Source organism: Calidris pugnax, unplaced genomic scaffold (genome assembly GCF_001431845.1).
Source record: "Calidris pugnax isolate Ruff unplaced genomic scaffold, ASM143184v1 scaffold58, whole genome shotgun sequence".
Classification (NCBI taxonomy): domain Eukaryota; kingdom Metazoa; phylum Chordata; class Aves; order Charadriiformes; family Scolopacidae; genus Calidris; species Calidris pugnax.
In genome coordinates this window covers 5,789,323-5,799,969 of record NW_015090868.1, presented here as the reverse complement: position 1 = coordinate 5,799,969, position 10,647 = coordinate 5,789,323, and the positions used below count along the sequence as shown (strand labels likewise).

Here is a 10,647-nt window from a genome sequence, read left to right as displayed (position 1 = left end):
TGCAGTTATTAGAAAAGAATTAAAGAATAACAGTCCATCTGTATTACTATAGTTTCTGAATGAGATCTTCAAATAGAAGAGTTTCTAAGATTCATTTTTAAATTTGGTGACCACATATGTACTTGTATATTATATTTTAAGGAGATCTTTTTTATTATTTTTTTTTCATTGCAGATTAAGGGAAATAACAGTTCCATTCAATATGTCATAATTAATCAGATTTAACACGATACCATTTCAAAAGTGGTCCAAAAGAAGAAAAAGGTGTCATATTAACTGATTATAGAAGGATGTACTATACAGTGCAATACAGATTGATTACAATAGTATGTTTATTAAGGATGATTTAAAGACTTACCTTCTAAAACAAATCAGAAAAACAAAAATAGTAAAACCATTGCTATATATTATGCCTATTATGATAACATATATTTGCTCTGTAGCTATGCACTTCCACTAGCCCAGTGGAAGAGGAAAATGTGCAAAGCATTTTTAAGTGAGCTATTCAAAATGAAATTACACTGTTGCATACAGGTACAGTTTAACTACAATAAATACCCTGTTTGTTGATATTGATATATTCATTAATATTCTCTTTGCTGGAAAATATGAAATAATGCCAAACTTCCTTGTTAACGTGAAGTTTGCAATGAAGATGACCATCATTAAAATCTGTAAGGGTTCAAGACGTATTGATATAAGATCATATTCAGATTGTCAACATAATCAAGACTATGATATGAGAAAGAAAATCTTGTAGGATAAAGTCAGGGCCAATTAGATTCTAAGTCGTCTTCAGTCTTGCATACAGGGGGTTCACTGCTCGTTCACAGAGGTTCTTTGGCTTCATTGGGGTTCAGACCAGAAATGAATAGGAAGTAGGAAAGGGATAGGTCCCTGCAGGCATGGTAGACTGCCAAGACTCATGGTTTGGAATTACGTCCATCCAGGGCTGATGATTGCTATGGCGGAAGTAGGAAAGGGATAGGTCCCTGCAGGCGTGGTAGACTGCAAAGACTCATGGTTTGGTATTACGTCCATCTAGGGCTGATGATTGCTATGGGACCTTCCACTGAGGTGAGTGCCTGTCCCAGGCTTTCTTACCCAGGGGGATCAGAAAATTTTGATGCTTTCTGAGTTCAGAAATGGGTGTTTTGCCTCACTGGGGCATCAACAAGTACACTATTTAAAAATTCCAGGTAGAACTCTCAATAATGCATTTGTTTTTGATGCTTTCTGAGTTCAGAAATGGGTGCTTTGCCTCATTGGGGCATCAACAAGTATTTAAACTATTTAAACTAAACTATTTAAAAATTCCAGGTAGAATTCTCAATAATGCATTTTGTGCTATGCTAGCCTTTCATACAGGGGAAAATTTAAAGACTTGGAATGTAAAAAACATGTTATGGCTCAGCCATTTGCACAGAAGCAACTTATTTTGGATAAGTTTCTAATTCCATCTCCTTAGAATGGACAGAAATCATGATTATTTTCATCAGCCATTTTCATGTTGACCATAAAGTGTCTGATCTTATGAGGTACTGACTTAGATTGTCACACTCATTGGCAATGAGTGGCTGAGGAGGCGGCTCATTGTCTTATGGAGGTACTGACTTAGATTGTCACACTCATTGTCAATGAGTGGCTGCTCATTGTCTTACATGAATCATTTTGACTCCTTTGAAGCAATAGGAAATAATTAAAAGAAATCATTACTGTAGAGTTAAACATCTTTACTCTTTCACTTTTGCAATGAGTTGTTTAGCAAACCTTACCTAAAATGTACTTCAAAATGGCAGTAAATGCAAAATTAATTTGAAGAGGGCAGCAGATTGTACTTCAAAATGGCAGTAAATGCAAAATTTGAAGAGGGCAGCAGATATTTCTCAAATTTTTCATCTGTATTAAACTAAATTCTAAAGACTCTTCTTCTAAATTCTAAAGTCTTCCCTCCCTCCAAAGAAAAACAAGAGATTAATTTCTTAAAATTATTGCTATATTTAGCAGCTCATAACATCACAAACATGCACATTTCTGTGATTTAGATTTAATACAAATATTTCAAAATATCAGATCTGAAAAATGCTCTCCAGTTTTATTACAGGCCTATTCAATAAAATATATACCTTTGGTACAATATGTTTTATTGCATATAGCAAACCATTTTCATTATCATCAAAAATATATCTTAGCACTTGTGAATTACAGGGGACTTTAATTCCTCAGATAACCCACAATATTGGATACAGTATCTTGAACCGGCTCATAAATATGTAGACATGATAAACATGTACATTTTCTGTTGGAAATGACAAGTGACAGATCTTTGAGAATTCTAAATTTCCTAATGATTAAGCTATCTTTATGCTACTTTATTAGATGCATCATAAGACATTATTTTCATTGAAAATATGCTTTAAATAAGGCAAGTTTTGTAAGAATTTAAATAGTATTTTTTCTTACATGAAAAGCTGCTTTTTTTAATAAGGTGGTCATGCCTCCCTTGCTATTCTGAAATCACTATACACAAAGCAATAAAGTTACAGAGCTAAGCATCCTCCAAGGATGAAATCACAGTGAAGAAAGCTGTGATATACTTTATGCTGTTGATCATGTTGTATCATACCGCATCATATGATGATACCACAATAGAAGAGAGCTGGTTATTTACACAGTGGTTCTGACTGGCAAATGTAAACAAAGATGAGTCAAGCCCCCCGGCAGTGCTTGGACTTGCTAGTTCATCTCCAGGGTTTTACAATGTTTTTCATCAGTTCCATTGTCAACTTGACATGAGGCACCTGCTTTTAAGGTAAGAAATTGGTCAGTTGACGGAGCGTCAGTTGGGTTTTCAAGTAAATGTGAATCTCTTCCCTTTTAGTTCATTATTAAGTCAAGGGCACGCAAATCTATGATCCAAGAAAGATCAAATGCTGTTAGACTTGTATGCAGTTTAAGGAATTATATGACATAGAGTGACTGCTTCTAAGACATATAAGTTAAAGAAAATCTCCAGTACAGCAAGTAATAATTGAAACAAACTGTTTAGGTAAAGTCCACGTTTTAATATAGATTAACAGAAGTCTGATGGCTATTCAGAAACTCTTAGTCCAGTTAAAATGATTGGAATTGGCTTGGAAAAGCTCAAGTGTACTTGACCATCAGTGTGGGTATGAATACTTGAGTATTAAAAGGTCTGACAGCTGGAGCATCTTTCCAGAAGTAAATGCTCCTTCTTTTTAAGGTCAATTTGAAGGTGAATCCTATTGTTGTGAATTGCTTTTCTCCACCAGAGGACTTCATTATAAACAGAAATCCATTGTTGCAGGAGACAACCTGTCTAGCTATTCTTCACCTCACAGTAGGCTTCCCCTGACTGAAGAGGTGCCTGCTGTCTGCGGAAAGTCCATATAGCAGGTCCTGTCCTGAGAGTCACATCGTCCTCCTTGTACCAGGGTCATAAGTAGCATTTCTCCTTTCTATTATTTAAAGGTATCAAATTGTTCTAGGTTATCAGACTATGTTCGTCGTTGTGGTAAACACCTAAATATTATTTTGAAAAGCTTATCTGTTGCAAAATAACCTACAGTCTCAGGCTATTCTCAGGAGATCAAGTTGAAAAGGATGTTAAATGCTCATCCTGTAAATATTTCTTGTTTCACAGGGTTTCATGAGGTTAAGATTCCACTAATCAGACAAAACTGACATCCCCACCCACTGTTCTTCTTAAATGCATTAATCTGCTTCTCATGGAGGTTTAGAACTTCTGTGCTGTACACAAGCGAAAATGATCCTTCCTCACTTATGTTTTTAGGAGGTGTTTCCCTAGAAACTCTGGAGCACTTCCCAATTTTGTGAATTACTGTCTCTTCAGAAAGAATGGTGGTTTATATTTCTCTTTCCACCCCTCCACCTTTGTTCGTGCCCACACAGCTTGAGCTGATGAATCATGGCTCTTTTATTTCCTCGCTGTTTATCCTCCTGCCCTTGTAGCTTTGAAGATAATCAGTCAGATATATTTCTCCTCCTAAAAGCTATTTTTAAATTGATAAATCAATTGGGAATGCCATTCCTAGGAGGGCTGGTGAGGCTTAATCTCCAAAAAAAGAAAATAGTGTCCATGTTAGGAGCAAAGCAATATAGGCAGAGGTACTTATCAAAAATCCTAATGAATTTTCAATTACCTTGATTTCTCAACTTCACATTTCCTAATATATTTCGTACTGGTCTGATTTGTCTTTTAAAAGAAGTTCTTAGAGGCTGTAGGATCAGGACCATAACCTGACCAGAAGAAGCAGGCAGAAAGTAGTAGGAATAGTTTTGAGATTTCTTTTATTGAGCCAAGCAATGTGGATACTTGTGTTTCAATCTCTTTCTAGTTGTTTATCTCCATTTAAGGAAAAAAAAAAAAAGAAAAAGTATCCATGCATAATTTTGTAATTCCCTCAATGATATCATTGTGTTGTTATTCGAGAGATATACTGTTGTATAATAGGATCTGTATGTCAAGGCTCTTTGAGTTCCCAAATACCATGCAAGAATTTGATCAAAGTGCTTGCAGTGTAGAAGAGATATTTCACTAATACTTAATATTAAGTCTAACAAAACAGATACTTTATTTAGATGCTGTTGGGTGACAATAAGAAGATTCCCATTTTCAGACAGAGTCCACCTTCACTTGGTTGTTGTTTGTAATCAACGGAGAAGGTTTACTTTTCATCCTGTCTCCCGCATCGTTAGAACTATCCTGGAAAAAAACTTTTGCTGTACAAAAAGCGACAATAATTCTCTTGTATTCCCTTCTGAAGTTCTGGTTCAGGAGTCCATATATGATGGCATTAAGGCAGCTGTTGAAATATGCCATGTAATAACTCGATACGAACAACCACTCTGGGATCCTAGGGATTATAGTTTCTGGGTTGACAGCCACAGCAAGGCCTATGAAGTTCAAAGGAGCCCAGCAGACTGCAAACAGTACAAATACCACAAACATGGTCACAAAGTTTCTGAAATCGTGTGGTTTCAGTCTGGGGTTGTTATCGGGTTTAACCCTTCGCCTCACTTGAATAACAAGGATCCATATCCGCAAGTAACAGAAAGTAACTATGGCTATGGGCAGCAGGAAATGGAAAAACACAACTGCGATTGTATACGCCGAGCTCACGGATTGTGCAAATGTACAGGAGTAAATCCTGGGGTCGTATTGTAGCGATCCCACAAAGAGGTTGGGCACGATAGCAACAAACGTTAGGACCCAGATAAGAGCAACGTAGCACAACGAGTTCTTGTCACTGTACAGCTTGTCGTATTTGAGGCTGTGGCAGATGTAGCAGTACCGGTTGATAGCGATGCCTGTGATATTGAAGATGGATCCAATGACACTTAGGCCCATCAAGAAGCCACTAATCTGGCAGTGAAGGTATCCCAGATTCCATCCGTTGTGAAATACAGATGTGAGGACCAGGGGATAAGGGTAGATTGCTACGACCAAGTCTGCAACGGCCAGGCTTACAACAAACACATTTCCTGTAAAATACATATAAAAAGGCAGGTATTAGTTTCAATTTCACTCTTTTCTGTCACTTCTGCTCTCAATATATTAATGACCAGCCCTAGTGGAACACTTTAAATGTAATTAGTTTCAACTTTCCAGATGGAAATTCATTGTCACATATCAGAAATAAGACATTAATTTTTAATCTAAAAAGGAAATAGCTTAACTTGAAGTTGCACCTTTTGAAAGAAAACTGAGTTTAATTACCATGACCTAATATTTTTATCATCTCTTTTATTTGGATTCTTCCAATCACATAGACTCAGAACTTATGTCAAATTAAAATATTAATAACTTTAAGCCTTGCTTTAGTTTTAAATAGTCTCTCTTGAAAAATCAGCAGAAATAATATGCTTACTAATAATTTCAAAACAGTTACCTTTCATATTTAACTTAATTCCCTTTCCTTACATGACCCCTTAACTTTTCCAGTCCTGAAATGAAAACCTTTTTTCCCCATTTGTAGTTCAAGGTCACTAATGTGACTTTTAAAGTGACTCTTTTTCAGTCTACTGGCTGGCACTTAACTAAACCATGGAAATTCATAATTTGAGAAGTAGCATCTTTGTAATTTTAAGTAAAAATTTCTAAGACTCTACCTGAATACAAACTTAGTTGTCTTTCCTAAATTCAGAGACAGACTTTTCAGTAAAAGGAGCAGTGCTAGCAGTGACCAAGACAGTTCCCAGAAACTAGTGATGCCACATTTTCTCTGCCACCCAAGTGGAAAATTAAGCAATGATCCATTCTTTTGATTCTTTTTTTTTAATTTCAGCAAAGGGAGATTATTTTAGATGGTGTTCATTCTTGATAGAACACCCCTCTTCAAAGACAATGGAACTCATCATAACTACATGTTTTGAATTAAACTTTTGAACATAGATTATATATTCTTTTTTTAGTTGCTTAAATGATAACGCATCTGAATGCCTCCCAGCCATTCTTGTTTCTAAGGAAAAGGTCACAAGACACATTGATATAGCTTTTATTCATTTTTAAAAAACAACTACTATATATATTGATCTAGTTATTCATGTCCACATCTATAGAAAGCTATAAATACGTATCTTTACATATATGTGCATAGGTATATAAATGCATGTGTATGCATGTATACATAGGTATGTGTGTGTTTGAGATGATTGCATTTTGGAATTAGATTATCCACTGAAAATGAAATACGGGCTCCTGTTGCAACCTGTAAGAAAATATATTGCTAGTTTTAGGTGACTTAGAATTTCATTATTAATTCAAAGAGGGCTTGATGAACTGGTTTGTGCATTTATTTTGAGCATTTTATTTGAAAATAAAAATAGATAAAAATTGGTTAAAAGAAAATGTAGAAGTATCTATGGATCAATAGGGCATTTTACCTGCTATATTTCTCAAGAGTATCTTTTTTTAATACATTATCTCAAACATTTTAAAATGCATATTCTCTCACTAATCTTATGCTTTAAATGGCAGTTAGAAGTATTAAATCTGCAAACACCTACAGAGAAACACAGAAATTATCTGGCTCAGGATGCTACTTACTCTCTTTTGTTTAAATGTTGATACATGCACAAAGTATCACATTTGATATTCACACTACTGGCAGCTGGGACAAATGCCTCCCTTAAAAGATTGCTACACTAGTTTTCACAGATTTTGTATCTGGTTTTATAAATAACTTTCTCTTGATGGTGGCTGTAGTTCTTTTGCCCAGGAATTCACTGCCAGACTGAAATATGCTTATCCTGAAGGCTTTGGCAGAATTCCAGAGCGTTTCAGCACAAATAGAAGAGCTCCTTTAAGCAGAAGACAAGAAGGGAAAAAACCATTGCTTTCAGGATTTATCCTTGACATAGTTGCAAGCGATACAAGAGTGGATAAAGAGACTTTATGAAGCTCAGAGGTCTGTGTTTATCTTCTGAACTGAGCAGCAGGAAGTGAATGAAAAGTTGCTGTTGGCAGGTTTTTTTCCCGACCAGAATATTGCAGGTTTGATGAAATGGCACCGTATAAACTCCAAATGGGACAAAGAACCGGGACACTTATTGAAATGCAATAATTAAAAGAATCCTATTTACATTTGCTAATAAATTTTTCTGCTTAGCTGGAGACTGCCCATCCCAAACATCTCTTTCTGCCATCCACATGCTCTTCATCAATATTGCTAATATTATCATTGTTTACACACTTGAGCCAAAAGGCTCAGGTATAAGAACAAAGCTAGAAGTGTGGAGAGGTTTTCCCTTTGTTGAAAGAAGACAGATGATACATTTTTCTCTGAATAGTTTTAGCAGCCCTGTGCTTTGTAAACAACTGAGTCTTGGAAGAGTAGGCACTCTCTCTCTGAATCAGCCGAAATGTAGGCTTCCACAAACTGGTGAAACCGTGGTTGTCCCAGTTTATCTTCTCAGTCCACTGCCTGAGAGTGACAAATTGTGAAAGTCTTGGAAATACAAGCTATCCTGGGAGAATATCCTGCATATCCATGGCAGGATATCCTGGAAGCATGTCTTTTTAAAAAAAAAATCATGAGCTTGGAAACCAAGTCTCAGGCTGCCAGCTGAGGGTTAGCATGTCAGCTGGATGACCAAAGCATTGGGCTAGAAACTGCCTGGAAAATAGATACCTGCTTGCAGAGAGGACTTTTAACCTGCCTTTCAGGAACAGTTATCTTCAAACTTGAGTTCAGATAGATTTTCATTTCCTATGAACTCATATTGAGTTCAGCATAGAAACTTTAAGATAAAATAGAAAATTCAACTAAAAATGTATTTGGGTTTAGTATGCTTGTTATATTTTTGGGGGTTCATTGTTTCAGACTCTGAAGTCAGATCTGAAATGATGTTGTGCATTTGCATGTTATATAATATACACTTTAAAAATATAATCCTAGGTTTAGGCACCCACCATTAGTGGAAAGTACTGATGTTCTATTAAATTCCCATATATTTAATGGCATATTGTGAAATCAAACTCTTATGTTTATGGAACACTTGGTGTTGTACAGGTGAGCACCATAAAAAAAAGATATAGGAAAAAAAAATTTCATCTTCAGAGTTGAGTTTGAACAGAATGCTATAAATAAAGTCTGAAGTTCCATATTGAACCCTTTAAAAAGCCACAAAACCAAATCTTGAATACCTCTTCCTTGAACAAAAAGTACTCATTCTCTTTAGAGAATGATACCACGTTACTGTGAAAAATGTGATTTATGTAACTAAAGAATGCTTTACTGTGCATTAACACCAGTTGGCTGAACTGAGAAGGTAGAGGTTGAATTTCTTGACTTTGACATTAGTCAAATAAACCTTAATAAACTTAAGGAGATGTTGTGCTTCGAATGTATGTGGGAAGAAAGACAATCTACTGGTAACCAGCTTTAGCAGGCTATGCTTTTAGACACAATCTAAAGCAACGTTCCATGAAATATTTTCACCACTCTTACTGCAAAAGATGCTTTTTTGTTCAGCAAACACATAGCAACATCAGACCTACCTGCTGAACAAAAAACTGCTTTAAAGCAACAGAAAAAAAATACATGCTCTCCCAGACAATTTAACTTTTCCAAGAGCAAAAATACAACATAAGCTGATTGTAAAAACTTTTACAGATTATATAAAAAAATGCTTATGAGATTAATTGTCATGATCATAGAATCATAGAATGGTTAGAGTTGGAAGGAACATTAGCGATGGAGTTCCAACCCCCCTGCCCTGGGCAGGGACACCTCCACTAGAGCAGGTTGCTCCAAGCCCCATCCAGCCTGGTCTTGAACCCCTCCAGGGATGAGGCAGCCACAGCTTCTCTGGGCAACCTGTAAAGAATTTCTTTCTGGTATCTAATCTAAATCTCCCCTCTTCCAATTTAAAATCGTTACCCCTTGTCCTGTCACTACACTCCCTGACAAAGAGTCCCTCTCCAGCTCTCCTGTAGATATCGACAAAGAGTCCCTCTCCGGCTCTCCTGTAGATATTGGTAGGCTGCAGTGAGGTCTGTCCCTTTCTTGTGGCTGTTTCCATGCTCAAAGTGGTGTCTCAGGGACATGTTAACACTAGATTTTCTTCATATCCCAGGAACGTTTTGCCCTGAATGTTGTTCCATTAGCACCTGTATTTCACTTTTAAAACATCACAAACAGCTATAAATTCAAGGGGTGAAAGATGTTTCTGTGAGTGCCTAATGCAAATTTAATAAAATATTCCTGTTCATGTACCTGGAGACAGATCTTAGCTCTGCAGGCTCAGTAACTCTTCTCCCTGGGACCTTAACCAGTAATAACATTTCAGAAAAGGAAGATCTTTTCATAATCTTTCTGGCATCAATTTAATATTGGAAAGTTTCTGTACCTGGCAGCGCAGTCTGGGATACCACAAGGTCACGTGCAGTAAAAATTGTTAAATAAAAATACTTGTAAGTGTACAGCCACTGTTTCTTAGGCAAAATCCCAAAGCTCAGTAAGGTTACCTACACAAGCAAGTGTGCAGACAGCCCCAGCTTCACTGCAGAAAGATTTGAAAGGTTTAAGAAACTAACAGTCCTTGTAGCTCAGCATCAAAATGGGACAACACAGCTGAAGAGAAATGTAGGAATAAATATTACATAAGCTCCAGTTTCTCCTGGGAGCTTCATTCACTTTACAGATCATAATATCAACTCCCTTAGATCTGAAAAGCCTATTTTTAAACTAAAGACGCTATTTATAAACCTGGCCTGAATCAAGAAGTCCACGTGCACATTAGATTTGAATAGCGTGATGGGCCTGTGGGTTTTGTTTCTCATTAGCAAATTAACCCTGCTGCTGCAGGTGGTGATGCAAGGAAATTTGAATGACTTAAAGCTCACAATGAACCTTTTAGCTTTAAGCACATGGAGGACAACCTTTTTCTTTTTAAGCTGAAAAAATACCTTCTATTATTTAACGATTTTCTTAAAACCTTATCCAAATGTATGCGTCTGTCATATAATAAAAGAGATTTTCATATCCTCTATCATCTAGTTGGTTCACTAATGAAACCAGCTGTGTAATTACAGCCATGGCAATTGCCTACAGCTGTAATGATGTCAGGTAGGCAGCTTGTTAGCACTGAGGAGAGAGTATT

The 10,647-nt window shown here is 36.4% G+C and overlaps 1 protein-coding gene across 1 annotated transcript; it reads right to left on the bottom strand.

Moving 5' to 3' along the window:
• Positions 1–1,960: 1,960 nt before the first annotated feature.
• MTNR1A (melatonin receptor 1A) lies at positions 1,961–5,539 on the bottom strand. The gene has a single exon (XM_014945507.1). It carries the CDS (start codon positions 5,537–5,539, stop codon positions 4,658–4,660), a length of 882 nt encoding a protein of 293 aa, XP_014800993.1. The 3' UTR covers positions 1,961–4,657.
• Positions 5,540–10,647: the final 5,108 nt, after the last annotated feature.

What these genes read in the sequence shown, in the direction of transcription:
- MTNR1A (XM_014945507.1), bottom strand. Translation starts at nt 5,539, where the DNA reads ATGTATTTTACAGGAAATGTGTTTGTTGTAAGCCTGGCCGTTGCAGAC.